Here is a 21,755-nt window from a genome sequence, read left to right on the forward strand (position 1 = left end):
TGCCACTCCTGTGCCAAATCCTCAAGTCTCAATGTTGGCAAGCCGGTGTCCGAGGTCGTCATCATTGGCTGCCTGCATAAAGACCTCAGGATTTAAGCCTGGACGCAGTTTCCCATTCACTCAGCATCTGTTGGCTGCTGGGAATTTCTTTTGTCCCCCAAGAAAAAATGTCCAATTTTTATCTTCCAGATCCGCACACAAGAAGTGTGTGCTCTCCCTTCCACCATTTAGCAACGAATTTCCACCTGGGTCCAAGGCAGCGCCGCAAGGAATGGGAATGAGTCTGGATGCCCCCTCCGTGTGCAAGGCTGGCGCCCATGTGAGTGTGCAGCGCTGCAGCCCCCACCCAGCCATCCCTGCACCCCACACGCTCCGTGCCCATGCCAACAGCCAGCCACTCGGCCCACGGGAACAAAAAGACAGCAGATAGCATTAACACATCAGTAAGGTGCTCAAAGAAAAAAAGGCGGCTCCCACTCCTGGAATGGGCAGCCACATAAGGTGCTTCAAAAAAGTTTTTTTTTTTTAAATTTTTTTTTTTTTTTAATTTTTCTTTCAGTTTCAGACATTTTTAAAAAAGGACTGATTGAGCATGTGGTACGTGAGAGCAAGGCCGAGAGTTTTGAGACTTCTGACATCCTCCATAAACAAGAGCTTCCTCAGGCCAGGATACATTTTTATTTGTTTACTTTGTTTTTGTTATCATTGTGGCAGATTAGTTTAGATGGAATTTTATTTTCATATAAACCAAAAAAAAAAAAAAAAAAGGGTAACAAATCAACCCAATGTGAGAATTAGCATAAAAGTCAAACTGTGTTATTGGGCTGAGTTTTTGTTTTTGTCTTTTTTTTTTTTTTTTTTGCCCATTCATTCATTTAGCACCGTTCCTTTTTATTCTGGTTACAACCCAATTCCTTCTGTAATTATTGAATGTACAGAAAGGACCAAGTAGTTGTGTTTGTTTTTTGTGATCTGTTTCAAGAGCCCAACCGTAATTCCTCTGCTGCTGCTGTGTTTGTGTATCATCTGGTTTCATGAGCTTAAGGAGAAAGGTTAGTCTGTTGATATTTAAGGTTGACGTGTGTGTGTTTGTATGCATACACATTGTTCTATACATACACACTGTATGGAGTACATTTTAACTGGAGATAAAGTCAACTGGGTTCAAACACATATGCACTATCTTCTCCTATGTATTTGAAACAGTCTGGAGCTTTGATTTGATTTTTTTTAATTTAAAGTGCATTTAAAGCAAAATAACTGGCATTCACATACCCCATGGAAAACATGATTGCAGTGGAAAGCTTGACTATGCTAAACTCCTTGGACTTGACAACACTAAAAGCAAATGGGGCAGTGACAGGCCTCAGTGTAGGCAGCTATTATTGGGCAGCACCATTGGCAAAGAGGGAAGGCAGGAGGTGGTGGAAGGGAAATTGCTTTGCAGGTTGAATACTTGAACTGTTTTCAATTCTGACACAGCTGTGTCATTCCCAATACAGCTTTCTTTACAGTGATTAATGACCTCTGTCTTATGGATGTATACATCTGACTCTCCCTAGTTCTGTCTTTCATCGTGTGTCCCAAGTGCCAGCATCTATTAGGAATAAGGCACTGTTGAAATTACAGTTTTACAAAAGATGCAAAATAATCCAACCCTAACAATCCTGATTGCCCACACTGCTCTCCTCCTCCTCCCTCCCTTTTTTTTTTTTTTGGGGGGGGGGAAATATTGCATGTGACAGGAGTTTATTTTTATGTTCTCTGTGTCAAAATAGGCCTTGGACAAATGCTTTAAGTCCATCAGCACCAAAGATGGGTAGGACTACACCCTTTCTCTTGTAAGTATGTGAACACATGCAGACTTGTTAACTGGGAGGGGGGAAATAAATACACCGTTCCCCTGTCGCTCCTCCCTGGCTTTAGAGCCCAACCTAAAGAATAAATTTCCAATCCTCCATCTGCAGCATTTTCATTTACTGGATCATTTATGGAAGCAATTGAGGGATTTTTCATTCCCACCAGTCAGGTGCTACAGGTTTTGCAGGTGGATTTCTGAAAGGCTAAGCTCCAGGAAAGTCTGTGTGGAGCTTCCTGATCTGCAGAAAAACAGCAGGGGCAGGTGTCCACCCTTGTGCTTGCCTGACAGACAGACACCTCTCAGGGGCTGCTTTGTGCTGATTCTTAAAATCAGAAAAGCTTCTACAGCACATCTCACTCCTCCATGGAGTCAGGGACACTGACTGTGCAGTGGGCAAGCCTGTAGAGAAGCTGGGAGGCAGTTGGGTCCCTGTCTTTGCCCAAAAGCAGCTGTGGATTGCAAGCTGCTTTTCCATTGTCCCAGTGCACTCTTTTTGCTCCATGGTTTTTGATCTGGGAACAAGCCACGTTCCAGCAACTGGGTAGGGTTTATTTGCCCTAAAACCACTGCAGTCAGCCTACCATAATACGCATTTGCTGTGGTAGCTGGTATATCCTTCTCCTGCTACAAGGCTGAAAACGATCCATGAACTACTTTCCCTGAGCCAGGATCCCACTGGCTCCTCTCACCTTCCACCAAAGGCTAGGGCTGCCTTGTAAAGCAGAGAATATAGTAGAAAATGAGAAAAGCAAGCAGACAGTAGGGGAATAGCAAACAAAACATGAGACCAGACAGTCTAGCATTTAAGCTCTAGGCTAGTCAGTTTAGCCACCATCATTAAAATGGACTGAGATTAAAGGAGTCTAAACTGCTATGGACTGGGTTTTTAGAAGTGACACAAACCTTGGGCGGGAAATGAGTTGCCTTTTTTTCTTTTAGTGGTTTAAAAGTCATCTCAGTAAGGCCACAAACTGCATTTGTCTTGTCAATGTGACTGCTTGCAAATGGCATGAATTGAAATTGAGTGAGTGCTTCACAAAGCTAGGATAGAAATGGGAGAGAAGAACCACCCCACCATGCTCACTACGGCTGCACTGTAGGAGAGAGGAGTGTCTGAGGAGGTGGTGGTGAAGGGTGTCTCCTTGGGAAGACCTGCTACGTGTGGAAAGGGAAAGGAGCTAATAGCATCTCCCTTGCTCCTCTTCCTTTCACCACCACCTGTGTTGCTGGACACCTATAGACAAGTAGCACTTCTGAAGAGCCCCCTCCTGTGTCTCTCATATGTGTAAGTTGGGGAAGGAAAGGAGGCTGGTATAATTACAAAAGGGGAAAAGAAGGCACATGATTTTACTCAGTCCTGACTGAACCCACATTTTGAAAGCAAGGGCAGTTTAGGTGGAGGGCAAAAAAGTGCTCAGTGGAGCAGGTGCTCACTGAGAAGAAACCTCAGGGTAAAGGAAGAGGGAGAATAAAAAGGAAAGGCAGGAGAAATGAAGGCCACATTCAGCTTTCTGTCTGCTTGACAGTCTCAAGATTTGGCTGCATTATTGTCCAGGAAGGAAAAGAGTCTGGTTGGTTTTGAATGTAGCCCAGTTACATATCTCCAGTTTTTGTTACGGCTGTTGGTGTCTTCCTCCTTCCCTTTTCTCCAGTCCCAGAAGTACCTGGAGCACTGCTTTTAAGTCTTTTAAGCCTGTTCTTCAAACATGGAGAACACGGCACACCTCTTTGGTCACCCTCAGCCTCTACTTCTCCTCAAATCCAGTCCAGTGATCAAACTGAGTAGTGCTCCCGGCTGGTCACTCCCACTGCTGGGGTGCCAAAAAAAGGCTTTGATCAGCAACTGAAAGTCATCCTCATGGTTTCAGTTGGGTTAGTTGTGTTGGTCACAAAAGCCACTGGCAGGATGAGGGCAAACCAAGGGAGCTGTTGACTGAGAAACCGAGATGTCATTTACAGAGGTCATTATGATCATCATGTCTCTCAGTCACTTAACCCCTTGTGCACTGCCACATCTCAGTACCACGATTTTTCTTTCTCCTCCAGTGACTGTAAGTCTTTTTCATTTCTGTAGTAGATGGGAGAAGAAGCAGGGCTGATGGTCCAGCTTTGGGATTCCAAAACACTGTTTTTCCCCCAACTCTCTGACACAAAAAGGCATTTAGTTTCTCTTTCCTCCTCCCACCATCCCCTCCAAATTTGCTCAGGAAATCATAAGGCAGAGTAACGAGAAGGAGGATCATCAACAGCTCTATGAAGACACAGGGTGGTAAAATGCTTCCCTACAAACTCACAGTCCAGTGTTTGTGACATTTCATAAATAACTTTTTCTTAAAAAAAAAAAAAAGAATAACACAAGAACAATCCCTTTACTTACTCATCTGAAACAAAATAAACAGCAGTGGCTACAAACTTCTTCTTGTAACAATTACAAAAAAACTCCCAACAATACAATCCCCCAACTTTTAACACACGCCTTGAATTTTTTTTTTTTTTTTTTTTTAACGTTAAACCTCAAAACTGCAGCATATCCTTAAGGGCAAACTTTTCAATTAGTTTTTTCTTTCTTTTCTTTTTTTTTTTTAAATAATGTGTTCACCAAAAAGAAAAAAAATTCCACAAAACAGTCTTGTACCAAGAAAATGCATTCAAAAATAGAAAATACTACACAACAAAAATATGTACCCTTCCTTTCCAAAAGAGTCTTCACAAAAATGTAGAAAAATGCCAACCATTTTTTTCCTTTCCTGAACACTTAACTTTCAACCTAGGGCACAATTATTTATTGACTTATAATGTCTGTTTTTGCATAAAATATGGAAGATAAAAACCAACTATCAGGACTGTGAAGTTACAAACAACACCTCATTATTCTCCCCGCCCCACATTCCCTCCTTAGAAAACAAAACAGAGAAAGCCAATGTTTCAACAACTGATTGAAAGCTGTCAGGCTAGGAAAACCCATCAGCTGATATGGGGATTCAAAGACAATGGCATAACAGGAAAATCATCTGTCTTTTAAAATGTATGCTTTTTGCATTTATCATCTCAACACGAGTCTCTGCCCCGCTGTACTCAAATGACCAGGCACTATGGAGACAGGACACTGCTGGGCCAGCAAGATCCGGGAAGAATTTGGGGTGAGGAGCCCAGGGTGTGTGGGCGTGTGTACGCATTTGCACACGTGATGTTTTACTCACAAAGGAACTGCTGCCATTTTGAAAGACAGAGAGGATGTTTCCATATGCCTTAAAAGTGCAAGGGCCATTTCTGGATCATAGTAGTTAAATATGCAAAAGTTTTACTACGCTTAATAGTCAAGTCCATTTTTCTGGCCAAGGCAAGCCAGAGCTAGATCACATCAGTTCACATCTGGGAGTGGGTAACAGCTGAAAGCTGGTAGGCAAGAAGTGTCACACCAAGGTGCATCCAGAACTGATTTATTCAGTGGGAAAGTGTTTTGCCTACCTTGAAAAATGTTCAAGGGATTTTATGTGATTAACACAGCCGAAAGACCAACTGTTCTGACAGCAATAAAATCTAGCAGTGGGGGCTTAGGTACTATAGGGAAGGCAGCTGTATCTTGCACGCATGTGGCTAAATCCATCCTTTGGGTACCTCCTTTGACTTCACTACAATTACATCTGCTTGCACCAGGGATGAATTTGCCCCATGTGGTTCTGGATTTTATGACTGTCGGCCATTTAGGAGCCCAACCCTGCAGAATACTGTGCTAAAATACTCCAGATTGCAGAGCTAGGATCAAAGAGGCTTCTCTCTTCTTCTGTTTGAGAATATTTGTTTTCTTTCTAGCATATATTTTAAAGGATGCTTCCATAACAAGAAAGAAGAGGGGAGCTTTTTCTTAGCCTTTTCCACTGCGTGGCTGTGTGTTTTCCTTTTTTTTTCAAATGGCAAAATGTGTTTGTGTTTACTTCCAGTGCATTTTTTCTCAAAAATTCAAAACAAAAAGGAAAGATTACTTTTCCCATCCTTCAAAAGGAAACAAAACCAAAACAGACTGATAAAGTACAATACAATAAAAATCAGGCATTATAAAAGACAACATGATGTGCAACAGCAATACCAAAGAAACAAAAATAAAATATATATATATTAGGATACAAGTACAAATGAACCAAGAAAGCTATCTAACCCCACTACTGGATGATTGGTAAGCATTGGTTAAGAAATACGTAAGGCTATTCTGAGATTTCTAACTTAACATAGTTAACCACTGCTTCTCCTCTCACACCTTCACTTCCTAAATTTTTCACCTTTCATTCACTGGTCTTTTATGTCTTGAAACTGATTTTTTTCCTTTTCGTATTTTTTGGTCTACAGTAGAATTACATGTTAATAACAACAGCAAAACAAAACTCAAGCTTGTTGTGAGAGTAAGTTGGTGCCACATCCATGATGCAGAAGAAAGAAGACAGACAACAGAACAACTGCATTCAGCTTTTCACACACAAAGCATATTTGAGGGCAACAACATAGTTGACCAAAACAAGTTTGGAGGGGCAAGCAGCAGAAGCTGTAGGTTTATAACTACACTATCAACCAGAGCCTGGTCTTTTGCCTTTACCAATGTCCTTGAGGACAACAGTAGCTCAGTTGCCATGTGGCTTTGCCATTCTTGTCATCTGGAGCAACAGCTGACCTGTTATCTACTTCACCACTAAATGCACACCTGGTTCAATGGAAAACCAAAAGGAAAAGAAAAGGGTAAAAGGCTCCTAGCTGGGGCCAAGGCTATCTCTTGGTCACCTTGGCTGATGCGACAAATCCCCAGCCAGGTGTGATACTAGGATCAATGAGGGAGGAGAGCACCTGGCTGGCAAGCCATTTGGGAGCAATCTTGAAGCAAATTCAGACTGTCTAAGGTGATGCGACAGATTGCTTAGTCTCCTCCATTAGGGAAGTGTGAACACTGACAGGTTACTCTGGGATCATTCTGTTAGTATAAATTCTCTTAGTTCAGCAGGGATGAGAAAGCATACATTCTCTACAGCTTTCAAATTGCCTTTGTAAATGTCAGCATCACCAGCCACCAGAAATGCATTCCCTAAAAACTTGGCTACAGCCCTGTGACTGAAGCTCCATCCTGATTCTTGGCATTTTCTTTTTTCTGTGGAACTTCTGAAATATAATTTTTTCCTCAAGGGTAAGCTCTGAAATTACCATAATGTTGAAAATATCATTAGCATCTTCTTGAACCATAACTACGCCACAGTCCCAGCAAAATCTCAAGCTGATCCTCAGTAGTGCTTGCCATTGTCAAGGAAAGGAACGTACAGAAACAAGATGATCAAACAGTACGGGAGAGTTCCGTTTTGGATCTAGCCTACTGGCCAAAGGGATTTTCATTCAAGAGAAAAGGTGCAACAATGAAGCAGGATGACAAATGGAGGGGAATTATGGAAGTTAGTGTTTCTCCATCTGGAGAAAAAATAGGGCATTAGGTTATGCGGCATCTCTAGTCAGCAACCTATGTTTTGGCTTCTTAAAATAAACCTCAAGTTATCCTTGGTTTCTCTGTCAAGCACTGTCTACGTGGGGCTTTAGTACCATGCTGAAATAAAGGAAAGGAGTTTGTGCTATATTTAAATGCAGTTCCAGTTAAACTAGTTTCAAACTGACCATGAAAAAAGGAACAACTGATTTAAAAGCCTTTAAAACTATACAATCACACTTAGGCCCAAGAACTGGTCTGTTCGAGCACTGAACTGAGTGGAAACATAAACTGGAATCTAGCTTTTAAAAAAGGTTTTAATTCCTGTTTACATGGACAAGACTAGTTTTTTTGAAACTGAGTCAGCTGGAATCAGGTTTAAACAGGCTGAATTCAAACCAGGATTTGGAGCACGGCTTAAAGCACACTTCTTCAGATTGCAGTACTTAAAAAAAACTAGTGCAAATGACATCTTATCACAGCATTGCAAACTTGCAGTGTTCCTCTCCCTGTCCAAATAGGGTTGCCATCAGGTCACACCACAAGGGAGGAATACGCAGCAATCAGTCAGCCAGAACAGCTCAAACTACAGAAGTTCTTCATTTTACCACAGCAGGAAAGGCACTCTGGACACAGCAGGCTCAGTAAACCCTCAGCTTCACTTTTTTTCTGGAGCAGTCCACTACTCCTCTTTGACAATTCAAATCCACTCTGACAGTAGCAATATATGCAGCTGCCTTAAACAAGGAAATAAAACAAAAACTCACCTAAACAACAAACAGGTGTATTGGCTCATAACGTGAATTAACTTCAGCAGACTGATTTCAATTCCTCCCATATCATGACTGTAGCTGTCACTAGTCTTATGGAAGCAAATGCCACTTTACAAAACAAAGGTGCTCTCCTGCCACTCTATTATGCTGGCTCTCAAATGAACTGTGCTTTTGTTGGACATCTACTGACTCATTACTGGAAGTTGATCTTCCAGTGGTTTTCATCTTAAAGGGTTCCTGTAGATGGCAAAGATAGAGAGTGTATGTTCCAGTGCCCTGTTTGCTTTCAAGGGAAGAGTCATTCAGTAGTTCATCTAACAGTACATCAGGGGATATCTCCAGTTGTTCTCTTCCATTCCTTTCAAACCAGAATGGCTGAAATCGAAGAGTGAAAATCTCAGAGCTCACCAGAAAAACACATCCTTAACTCCAAAGTGTCTCCTGGCTTCAGACAGACTTGTTCCTTCCCACCTAGCACCGCCTCTTGTATACCACTCCTCTTCTAGTTCTTGACACTTTTCTCAAATGAGGCAGCCCAACAGACTGATCATCAACAATCTGCTTTGCATTGTGCAGCTCTGTGAAAGGTCTGAACTACCCATTTCTCTGTGCTAATGAAGCCAAAATATCTTAGCTTCAAGTTTAAGGATAAATTCAGGGCATAAATAAATTTCTAGTCCCCCAATTATTCTAGACCTCCCTCAGCAATTGGATGACTACCTCCTCTTTTTTGTCCATGAAACCTCTTTGTACATTAGACAGATGGTCTCTCCACTACAGGACCAAAGCAAATACACTCATGTTTTACATTCTTGTCCCAGTTGCTATACAGAGCATTTTTCATGATCCTGTTTTACCATCTGGCTGAAGTTGCTATTACAGTCTTACTGAAGAGATTCAACACAAACTTTTGAGAGTTTATAGATCACAAAGAGCTACAGCAGAGATGAATCTTGCTGCACATTACTACTGTTTTAGTTTTTCTCATATTATGCTTGTTACAAAATTAATGACCAAGGCATAGGCCAACATGCATCTTGACTGCAACAGTATTTTTAAACTTAGGATTCCATTTGGCTCCAGCTGAAAGCCTTCACAATGCTAGGCTATCCATTTAAGAAGACAAATCAGAGAGAAGCTCTTAAAATGCTAGACAGCATCTTTGCCTAAGCAGGAATATTTATGTACTGAATTCCACACCACCCTTTCTTGCCCAAATGTCCCTCCTGCTTCCTCTTACCCCAAAGGTTTGACTGGAACACTTGTAATTGTGTGTTCAGGATGACTGTTTATTGCACTGTTCCCATAACAGCCTCAGAAAGACGTGCTTTTTTTCCAGTGACCTTCCCCTTTGGTAAGTCTGCTTTGTGGCTTAAATTCTTGAGCTGAGAGATCATGTTTATACTGAAGGGATGCTAATCACAGTCAAACCTCTTGAAGAGATTCTATCCGACAATGCAAGTTTTGACATCTGAACTAGGAATCAGTATCTTTATGTTGAAGCCTTACCAAATGAGCAGTTCTCTGAACTTTCTCACAGCCCCAAAGAACAGTCTCTAGAGAAAGGGGGAAAAAGATCTGTAGCACCCTGAAACCTGTGATGCCTCTTCAGTTTCTATTATAGTGCTTTACTTTTATTTTAAGAGAAGGTATCTAATAGAGCTGTCTCAGTGTCTGACTAGTTGCTTAAATAAAGGTTACCCTAGTTCTTTTTCAACCTGGTCAGGTTTATGATATATCCTGTTTTCTGTGCCTATCCCTTTCTCTTCTCCCTTCCTGCTTAATTGGCCCCTTCCAATCCCACCACGTGTAAATACATTTCAGTAGTGCAATGCAGTGCAGTGCAGTCATACTTAGTGCAAAAATAAAAAGCCTTATCCAGACCAAAAAAGCACAGACTCCCACCCCACCCAGCCCCCAAGAAATCAGCACTCAGTAAAAGTATACGAATGCCCCAAAACAAAGGGGGATTTGCAGTCTCCCAGCCACACTTTCACATGCCTCATTTTCTCTCCTCCCACTCGATGTGGAGATCTCATTAGCAGATAGGACATTTACTGAAAACACAATAAGTCAAATGACAGAAATCAGAAAGGAGACAAGCCATTGTTGGGGGGCTGCAGAAATAAGAGAAAACTAAATGAATACAGCAAAAAGGTCAGTAGTGGTTTTACATAAAGTTGTTGGATGCAAACTTTGCAAGGGCACACCTTGCAAAGGGCATGTAGAAGTGTGGATAAAAAAACAAAGAAGCTTCCCTGTTCCAAATATACAGTCCCTATTTTAACAGTGCCCAAGCTAAGGTTCTGTAGTGCAATCAACTTTTGAAGCTTTCTGTGGCCACCCTAAAACAAATGGACTGATCAACATTAACTTCAGTTCTCTCCTGCTCATGCAGGCACACCTGTGCACAAACAACACCTTCCTCCATCCTGCAAATACTTGAGGATATATGTGAAGTATTTCTTTCATGGCCCACCTAGGGCTATGGTGGGAAAAGCAGGAATTTTGATGATAGGTGTTTAAGCTCTTAAGTACCTTAAAATGAAGACACATAAGAAAAACAAAATAAAGCTCACTAATTACAAAAGGCAAGCAGTTACTGAGTCCCAATCAGCCCATACCTCCCCTAGCCCATCTATGTCTTTTAACAAAATAAAACATCTGCCAGGGCTCGCCACCTGTTAAGATAACACTTGGGAAAACAATACAAAGACTTTGGGGTATTCACTGGTTTGGAGGTTATAATTTCAGTTTGGACAGCCACAAGAGCCTCCATCAAACCCTCTTAACTACTAGAAAGGAGTATGGGGAACCACTAAAACAGTGTAAGAGGCCACAAGGAAGAGCAAGAAAGGGAAATGAATGAAAAATGGAACACACTAGGACAATACTGCTGCTGTTAGACTAATCTCAATGTACTTGCTCAGTGTACAGAGGAATACTACATGCTGGTTCATTTAGGCTTAAGCACATGCTTCCTCTTTCCTTCTGCCACTTCTCTCACTCCCAGTCCCTTACTGAAGATGTTAGCCCACCCCAGCATGTAAAAAAAAGCAAATACCAAAAGATAAACCAAATTATAACCAGGAAGCAGGCTTCTCCTTTTTCTTTCTCTTGCAAAGATACAAGCCTTGCCTGCAGGCAGATACACTCTGTTTAATCCCAGTGGAGAAAAGCGTTTCACATGCACAGAAATAAGGAAAGAACCTAAAAGAAGAAAACTAAGTAGAGGTGCAGGGATCCTGAATACCCACCTCAAAACCAGAAAAATGCCAGGCTTTAAAGACTTTTGCAGTTTATCTTTACCAGTGAGCTTTAATGAAAAACAAAGACAGCACAATGGAATCCGTAGCCGTGGCAAAGGGAAAGGACCTAAACCCACTCTCTCAGGGTGCAGAGCTACAGTGGTGCACCCCATGCCTGAGCATACATGAGACAAAATGAATAACACTTGTCAGCTCTTTTGTAAAGCCTATCAACACCAATCTAGCCAGTATAATCAGCAGTAATGAATTTTCATGCTATTCAGCTGTGTGTACTTTGAGGAGGTCCTACCTGTTTGTCGAAATGCTGCTCACATTACAAATTCTCCTGCATACCCAGTGCAGTAGCACTTACTAAAAAAAAGGTCCACCAAACAGCTTCATGTATTGAATTGAATTTGGGGTTATATAATCAGATCTTACAAAGAAACAACTTTATTTTACCCACATGAATTTGTGACCATCACAACAGAAAAGTTATGGCCAAAGTGCTTCTGGGTAAAGCAGTCAGAAACCTGGAATCAAGAAACTCCAAATATCCAAATACTCAAATGATTTTACATTGTTCTGGCAATAGAAAAGGGACACAGCAAGGGTGTAAATCAGGGAAAAGGTACTGCAGTGAATCATATGTCTACACTAGCTGTTGTGGCTCACTATTTAATTATTTAAGATAAACATGCTATCACCAATCAATCAAACCCAAAGAAAGACTCAAGGTTATTTAGGATTCTCTGAACAAAACAAAATAAAACAAAAAATTCCATGTTTTGTTCAAATGGAAGCAACCTTCCTGCTCTATACAGTTCTTGTAAATTAAGTCTCCCAGCAAGGAGAGACTATATAATCACAGAGCCCTTAATACAGGCAAAATCTGCCTGGTGGAGTGAAATCAAATCTTGAGTCAGTTTTATGAAGAGTACAAACTTTGGGTAGAAACATGCTAAATTATGGGGAACAATCCCATGGCATCTTAAAGCGTGTATATGAAACTAGGACTACACATACTTTTCCTGTCAGAGAAAATGGATTGAAGTCAACAAAAGAGCATGTGAGTCCTGCCTGCAGAATTTGGCCCACGGAGTATTGGTCCAATCAATTTTCAGGATAAAGCATAGATCTCACTGATGCTGACAAGAAAGGTCATGGAGTACATCCTGCCTCAACTGAGCAGCCTATTTATATTATGTTTGACAAACAAAAGCTCATTATGAGTGGAGTGTATGGGAAATCACCAATTTTCTGCTTCATTTCATTATAAGAATTTCTTTGAACCTGAACTGTGGAGCAAGAATCTAGGGAACTGATTGTTCAGAACATATGAAACTGGGAATAAATTCCAGACTTAAAGGACCTCTATCAGTCTGACAGCAGACCAAGCTACATCCTGGCATTAGGACAAAGAAAAACCTTGAAAGACAATTAAACTTGTTGAAGATACTTGTGAAAAAGTAGTTCTGGTTCTAATAAAGGAAAGAATGACACTTCTTCCACTAATAAATAGAAACTGTATTTTTTTTACAAATTATTCATACATTTAAAAAAAAAAAAAAAAAGCAGCAGATACTGGGGATTCAGTCTTTTCCTCTAAGTGGCACAAGTGAAGAGCAAGTCCCTTGTATGGAGTTCAAGCATCCCCCTCTCTTGGGAGGTCCCCTATCTTTGGTGCAAGCATCCCCAAAGTGGGGGACTCTCCTCTCATTCAACCTTGCAGTGAAAAGCTTTAAAATCCCTTTCTGTCCGGGCACAGTAGAACAGAGCAACATTTTCTTAGTACAAGGTTCTCCCTCTTGTGGTGACAGTGTTACCTACTTCAACCGCTGTGTTCCTCAAAAGCTGTATAAAACAGAAAAGAAGTGCAAAAAGGAGCTGAGTATAAATGCTGTCGACCACAGAAACGTGTGACCATTGCCTGCATTAGCCCTAGAGGTCTACTTGGTCAACCAAGGAGGAGATGGAAAACGAAAGCAATAATGAAAACCATACACTAGAATAAAGCTAATATTTGGACAGTCTTTCCTTGATGTTTATATCATTCAAGAAAAGCAGCCACCACAAGAATCTATAAACTGTAAAGTTGATATCACCTTCTATTTCCTCTCTCCTTAAAAAGCAGAAAATATGCACATATGAAACCAGTTTCTTAGAAAATCACAATTATTAAGATTAGTATTTCTTCAGAGAATGAAAAAGAAAGGATATATGTTCATAAAAAGCAAGATTTCTGGACTCACAAATGACTGACTGTCTTTTATGTAAAAGATATGTTAAAATAGTGTTCACCAGCTGATTATTTTGTTAGTTTCACTTTCCTTTAGGCAATTGTATCTGTACACACTGCGTTCTAAAAGTACAATCTCTAGTGTGGATAATCTACCTGTTTGGTACCATCCTGTTTGTAAAACCACTTCTTAGCCTAAAAATATAAACTGTAAACTGTATAACATGCAAAATGAATTGAGGTGTTTAAAAAAAGCATTAGGAAAAATAAAAGGCAACAAAGAAGTTAAATCAAGAAACACATTAAACTAGTAATTATGCTAAATGAATTACTGAACCTTACAAAGGATTAGCAGGGCAAGTGTGGAATGGGTATGCAGCCATTTAAATGATCTGGCATTCTCAGTCAAGTGAGAACACTTTCTAAAAAAATATGTATGATTCAGCATTCAGTCAAAGGAAAAGGTAAAGAGCATGGTCAGAAAATGTGGACCTCTGAATCAGCACTCTGTTGCAGCAGCTAAATGGAATTAATTTGGGAAATGGCACCTGTTCGGTTTAATGGGGCAATGCCCATCCTTCATGTAGTAGGGTAATCTAGTTTTGTTACCTGCATAATTAATATTGAGAAGATAGTTTCCTCCTTCCTTTACAAATGGGTATACACAGAGTAAAGTAAAGCCAGACTTAGAAATCACTGCTGGAAGACCATAACTTTTAAACTGCAAGTAGAAAGAATAAGAACGTGGCCTCCACATAAGTGCAAATGGCAGGAGTCTGTAAGGAATGCTGGCACTTGACGATTCCCATGCTTGAAGTTCTGATTGTAATACCCCGAGATGTGGCATAGGTAACTCCTTCCCTCTCTTCTCACTCCAAAATAACTATTTATTTGCAGAGACATGGATTTGCTCATTTTCGGTGAAAGCACAGTTTGTAATTGATGTGACCATCTCTCATTTCTTCCAGTCTTCACAGTTAGGAGAAATGAGATATAATGAATACCTCCTCCACAACCCTCATCCACTTGGCTTTGCACATTTTCATTTAGAAGTGATATCAACCAGAGGAGTAAAGGTCAGCTGAGATGTACCTGAATTAGAAAAGCAAACATAAATTCCCATGCTCTCATAAGTTTGCATTCTCACTAATTTTGAATCAAGACTTTCTGCCTGGGACATCTGTTTTGCAAGATGAGAATACAAAAAGGACACAAAGAGCCATGAGGCTTGGGTGTCAATCAGCTTTCCCTGGGCTACTTGGATCTAGATGTTGACATATCCCTCCCTAGTGACATTTTTTTCAACAGCTCTGTGGTGACAATTAAAATCCAGTGGGACTGACACAAAATTCAGTCCCAGTAGGAATGTCCTATGAAGATGGTAAAAGGAACACTCACCCTGAAAAACTTATGAACTGAAGCTAAAACTTTCAGAGGTTGTCTTATTGTGAAAAAGGGATGTGGATAAATTAGGATGCAATTGGAATATATTACTAGCAGTGGATGGAGGTATTTCTTATCCAATTCCTAGCAAAATCCATTGGCCACATTTAGCATAGCTATACAGAGAACAATGTTTTTCTACCTCACCTTAATGCAGAAGATAATTTTAGGAAATCTTAAAACTATAAAGAAACAGAACTTGGAAGGAGTGAAAGATCACTTGCGGCATCTTTCTCCAAGGCTAGGAATGGAAGAGGAAAGTCTGACATACGCTTTTACAAATGAAATAACAGGACATCTTAGAAGAGAGCTAATAGATAACCTTAATTGTCTTGATTAATTGTTCTTCTGATATGAAAGGGTAGCAGGGAACAATCTCTAACTTTTGTAGAGCCTAATACTGTTTTACCTTCTCTTTAAAAAAAATTACTTTTCTACATCTTACTACATAGAGATTTAAAAAAATCCTGAAAAAAATGCTTGTAAAGACAATAAAGAAGCCAATAATATGAAAAAGCACACTAGAGCTGTAATATTGGTAAATGCTTCAAATAGCTGCAGCAGTTGATTGGGTTGTGAATGATACATGTGAAAAATTATTTTTCTATGATCATAGGCAGATGCAAAAGTTAAATGATTATACTATGTATATATATTGATATAGAATTGCTATATATATTGTGTACTGTATGTTCTAGCTTTCAGAAATACTGTATTGCAGTGTACTGTACTTAACTAAGCAGATCTAAATAGCAACTTGTCATTTTCCACAAAGTCACTAGTACTGTTAACAAAAACCAAAAAGTCTATTTTCTCCAGTAAAAGAAATACATACCGTTACAGTCACAAGACGTTTTGACTATAGAGAGACAATGTACATTTAACCAAAGAAAAACACCAAACCAAAATAAAAACCTCACCCCAAAATCAACCAGCCAAAACTGTTGCATTATCACCTTACTCAAAAGGGGAAGGGAAATGCCACCAATCTGAGAAGAGGGATATAATTTACTTAAATTTTTATGACTGGAAATGAAAGAAAAAAAATCCCCCAAAATCTTCAATTATCCCGTCTGGACCAAGGAAAAACCCCCTAGTCAGGCAAAAGAGTTAATAAAATGCTACTTTTTGAGGGCCAGCACGATACCAAAAATAAGCAGCTGTAGCTACACATACTTATTCATCCCACTAACTCAATGGGTACAAAATGAGTTCTAGAAATCCTGCAGTTCTCATGGATTACATACTAATTAATCTTACTGACCAATTTCTTCTGCTTCTGAAAATCTACTGGTCTTCTAGACACACTAACCACGGTCCTGAAAAGATTTTGGCAAAGACCAAGGGAGAGAAAGTTACTTGTTATTTGGTAGTGACTGCACATTTTAAATGGATTACTCAGATGACATGTGAAGATATTCATAATCAACATGTTTCAGAGTACGTGAGGTGGGGAAAGAGCTGTTTGACATGGCACTTTGGAAACCAGAGACTCCAGACCTGGAATATTCCAGAGCCTCTCAGTAGAGTGTACTGCTAACTGTTGATAATTTCTTACTGTTCTTTTTAAGGGGGAGTAAACAAGCAGGTTATTTTGCTTGCATTTTATTTCTCTGTCAGGTGAACATGTTGAAATTCAATGGAAATGAGTGACTGAACTCAAAAGCATTGTTCCAGAGCTGTCATCCTCCACGGATGCCTGTCTCTGCTAGTGAGGCCTACTGAGATCGACTGTTTTATTTATTTATTTGAAAGACCACATAAGGCTCTGAGAGACATAATTCAGCCTTCCCTTCAGAATGGGTACTCACAAAAATACACTGGATGAAATCTGGGTATCACATTTTGAATGAGGGCAAACATCTTATCTGGGCAAACATCCAACTAAGAGCATTTGGCTAACAGAATTTTTTAAATGAATATGTGTGCACATATACTGCATGAGTAGTGTACTTATTTTTCACTAGTCATGCCAATGCTCCACAGGTAATGTTGTAATTGTTGTTTCATCTAAACTCTTTCTTGCATCTAAACCAGGCATATCCACACGTTCAATCAGCAACCTGTCTGTAAAGGCAGGAGGAGGCAACTGGCTCTCTACTCGGACATACATACACACACACATACTCAGACATACATCTGCATGCACACACACACACACAGAGGCCATACAATTTGGTTTTACTCAAAGATCCAACAGGTGCCAACAGGCTCTGTGACAAATGAAAGTAAAGGACTTCGTGGGAAAAATGAAAGTTAGGCAGTTGAGTGAATGGAATCCTGCTTCCCGAATGCAATGATCCTCTCTAGTCAAACAGCATACATTCAACATGAGGGCTGAACCTTCAGGGAACTTTATAAGGTTTAACAAAGAATATGGCAATATCCAAGTGGTAAAAAGAAAAGGAGTAAAGTGAAATAGAAAAGGTGCTTAATTAAACATACAGATCTCAGAAAGATGACTGTCCGTTTAGCAGGAACGGGACACGGCAGAATCAGAGCACAACAACAATTATCTAACCAAGCTCTGCACTTTTCTCAAGTGCCATAGGACTATGAACTTGGCAAAAAATTAAGTCAACAGTATAAAGTGTAGAAGCCTGTAGTTCTGCCTGGAAAATATCTAAAGCAAGCAATGCTTTGCTATACTGGTAGCAGATTTTCCAGCAGGAAAAGTCCCAGTGGGGACCTTATGAAAACGTGGGCTACTGTAATATCTAAGCTCAATCTGACACAGAGCATCTAGAAGGGATGCTTGAGGTGTGGCTGCATGACTGTGCATGAAATTTCGCAGCACAAAGAGGGCTCAAGTGCTAATGAAGTTTACATGAGGGGTAGAAACAAGAATTTACCCATGGGCTGAACTGGATAGAAGTTCTCACATGTGATGGGATGTTGGTAGATCTTTTGTTTGTGTAATGTTATTGCTGCAGCAAAAGGATATTTTTAGAACATGCTTTTCTTAAAAGGAATCACAGCTAAACTAATCAAAGGGTCTATATTTATCACCAGTGACATACATGCAATCTCAAAGGTGCCAATAGAGGTTGCATTGACAGAAATTCAGAACAGAATTTGCCACTGGGAAGTAGCTTTTTACTGGATTTCTCTCTCCACTAGCACTGGAGAGGTTGGAGTCTGTAGTCAAATCACACAGCCTTACCCCCATATAATTAATTTGGTTTAGGAAGACCATTTACCCTCACAAGTTTTAAAGGGAACTAATGTCAATCAACCAAATCAAAAGCAGGAGATCACTTTGGAAGAGGACTGAACTTAGAGCTGCAACTGAAGGTAAGAAACAGCGGAGAAGCATCTTCCAATATGAAGAGACCACTATGCCTCACTAGTACTTCTTTACTTCTTTCCTACCCTTTCAAACAGAAAAACACAACATATTTCATATGAAAGGAATGTTTTAGATAAAACTTTGCTATAGATACAAAACATAAGTACACTCCATACTGCTCAGATGCATTTCTGTTTTAAGGCATCAACTGTCCATGAGGCTGTAGTGTATTAAAGGCTGCTGTGTATTTTCTTCTGAAGGAAGTATCTTAATGCTCTTTGCTTTTTGAAAAATGTTTGAGGACAAATGTGTAAATTGGGAGGTTAAAATACAGTTAGCAAAGTGTTTAGAAGGCTCCACATAGGAACATGGAGAAAAGGAGGCTGAGGGGGGACTTCATCAGTCTCTACAGTTACCTGAAAGGAGGTTGTATTGAGGTGGGGGTCTGTCTCTTCTCCCAAGTAATAAGTGGCAGGATGAAAGGAAATGGCCACAAGTTGCACAGGGTAAGTTTAGATTTGATATTAGGAAAAATTTCTTCACTGAAGGGGAGGTCAGATATTGGAACAGGTTGCCCAGGGAAGTAGTGGATTCACTGCCCCTGGAAGTGTTCAGAATGTATGTGTATGTGGCACTTTGGGACATGGTTGAGTGGTGAGCTTGGCAGCGCCGGGTTAACTGTTGGACTTCATGATCTTAAGAGGCCTTTTAGTTATCGGCACTAGGAATAATTATATGGACATACACTCTTATCTAATACGTTTCTCATTTACATATTTTCCTAGAAAAATAAAAAAAATATTCCCCCTTTTGTTCCCTTACAAAAATAGGTTTAAGAGAGTTAAGTATGCTTATTTTTCAGATAGGTTGTCTCTCTGTCAGTATCTCTCTTGCAGGCCAAATCTCTCTGTTCTATTCCAGAGAAAACATAACCTACCTTTTTTTTTTTTTTTTTTTTTTTTTTTTTTTTTTTTTTTTTTTTTTTTGTCAGAGTTAGTTTGAAGAATAGGCACATACCTAAAGCTCTCTCCATATTTCCCACAGGAGTCATCTGTGAAAATATGGGGACTCCTTTGCTCCTGCTGAAATGAACTGGAGCAGTGAGTAGCTTTATAGGAAACTAGCTGAGAGAGCTTATTTCTTCTTGCAGGAGAAATAAGGTTAACAGCAGCAAGAACACTGACTTGGCATGGCCAGAACAAGCTCCTGATGGACATGAATCTAGCACTAGGCCACCTTCATGCACTTGACTGTCTTGCTGGACATGCTGCAGAGACTTGCTACTTTCAGCATCTGCCCCTCTGCAAGGCCTTCCTACCTGCATTTGGTTTCTATCAGCAGGATTGTCAAATGCTGGGAAAAACTTTCAATTAATTACAAACTCAAGACTCCAGACAATGTATTATCTGTAGTTTCTCTCGTAAGCCTTTTTTCACAGCAGAGTTGTGATTGCTTAGGGCCTAAGATCTTAATGAAGAGAAACCTTCTGGGTGCAGAGGAGGCTCAAAACCGCTCAGGGCCAAGTTCTCATCACATTACACCTCCCTCACAAATTTTCACATCCATCATAAAAACAAATCAGGGAATGTGAAAAGCAGCTGATTTGCTTTAGGTTGATCAGATGCTGCTGCAATTAGGCTACCTGCTGCTTCTTTTCTATCAGGTTTATTTCAATAACTCAGAGGAGCTGAACTGAAAGCGTTGGTTACCAAGGACTAGTCTTTCTTGGCAGAACAGCCATGAGTGGTAATTTGATACTAACATAGAAGGGTTTGGGTTGGAGGGGACTTTAAAGAATTATCTAGTTCCAACACCCCCTCCAATGGGCAGGGAACCTTCCGCTAGACCAGGTTACTCAGAGCCTCATTCAGGCTGGTCTTGAACACCTACAGGGGTGGGGAGTCCACAACCTTTCTGAGCAACCTGTTCCATTGTCTTTACCCTTGTTGTAAAGAATTTCTTTCTAATATCAAATCTAAACCTACCTTCCTTCAGCTTAAGGCCATTTTTCCCCCATCCTATCACAACATGCCCTTGTGAAAAATCCCTCTCCAGTCTTCTTGTCAGCCCCCTTTAGGTACTGGAAGGCTGCCATAAAGTTTCCCCAGAGCTTTCTCTTCTCCAGGCTGATGCTTTTTTTCCTTTTCAATGGCAAATCATTTTCATCAGTGAGAGTTGGAGGATTTCCTTAGCATAACATTCAGAAGGGTAGTAAATTTAGGCACTCTGAAGGTCTGGTCATGTTTGAAACAATTTGGGCGCTTCTGATTTTGGACTGGACTCAACACTGCTACAAAGAGTATGTTTTGTACCTTCTCCCTTTGGGATTTGTTTTCATTACTAGGAGACACAGCAAATGCTAGCATAATACCCACTAAAGGGAAGAGATCTGTTCCTCCACCGTGTGAGTGATCCAGCGTTAAAATAATAGCTCCAGGTTGACTGAAATCAGTTTGGGGTTGATAAGAAGTGAGGGGGCTGATGGTATGTGGGTTATTACTCAACTCTCCTTTGGATGAAAAAGAAATCAAAAGAGGAAAAATGGGTTCCACTTGGCCTCTTTGATCTTAGAGCAAAAGGAAATCTCACTCACTTGAAGTCAATTAAAAAAGAAGTCAATTAAATGCTACTCTTCCCTGTTAGCTGACTGTGAACTTGAGCTGTTTTTGAATCTAACAGCGTGGGCCAGAAGTTGGTCTAGTGAAAGCATGACAGATGTTGAGAAAGTCTCCAGAGTAGCTCCTTCAAAACATCTGTAACTATTTCCCTTATAAGAGATTATTCATATGGGTTTTCTGAGACTAGGACCAGATTGAAATACTATGTTACAATTTATAGAGCGGTGTACTGTACTGGTATGTTCCCATTATTTATGAGTTGTGCCTGCTAGTCCTCTGCAAGAAGTCACTGTAGGAGAACCTCACTAATGCACACACCCCAGACATGCACACAGACACACTCAGTAGCTGTTCTCTCCTTGCTGATCAGCAGACACTGAGGTTGTGGTCCTGTATTCCTTGTGGATTCATATTTCCCAGGTAAACCTCAGTGGAACGGGCAAGAGAAGTTAAATTTTGGGTTTCTGATTTATGATTTCATATAATACAGGAACATGGGCATTTCAGTGAACAGCAACAGAATTAACTTGAAAAGGAATCATTTCAATGAGGGGGTAATTTACCTGAGGAACTCACTTCCACAGGATGGCATGGGGCCCAGCTAGGAATTAATAAGATAGATCTTTAAAGGACAGTGAGAATTACCTGCCACAATATATAATTTTCATATGGGATAAAAACTTAAAGCCATAAATTATTATGTCTTCATGTTATAGGCAAATAAATATTCAAATTTATATGTTTTTTATATATACAAATAGTTAATGAGGATTATAATAAATTTTCTCCCTTAGGCTTATTGCTTTGTAATTATCCAACACGGGTCTTT

General features: G+C 40.1%; 1 protein-coding gene across 1 annotated transcript in view; it reads right to left on the bottom strand.

Moving 5' to 3' along the window:
• Positions 1-530: 530 nt before the first annotated feature.
• ZBTB20 (zinc finger and BTB domain containing 20) overlaps positions 531-21,755 on the bottom strand; it is a 502,030-nt gene continuing 480,805 nt past the window's right edge. The window contains exon 11 of the mRNA XM_027878846.1: positions 531-9,987. Coding sequence (XP_027734647.1) covers positions 9,964-9,987 — 24 coding nt within the window. The 3' untranslated portion in view covers positions 531-9,963. The remainder of the gene's footprint in view (positions 9,988-21,755) is intronic.

Source organism: Empidonax traillii, unplaced genomic scaffold, assembly GCF_003031625.1.
Source record: "Empidonax traillii isolate 1590-97213 ecotype Southwest subspecies unplaced genomic scaffold, ASM303162v1 scaffold46:size3806547, whole genome shotgun sequence".
NCBI lineage: Eukaryota > Metazoa > Chordata > Aves > Passeriformes > Tyrannidae > Empidonax > Empidonax traillii.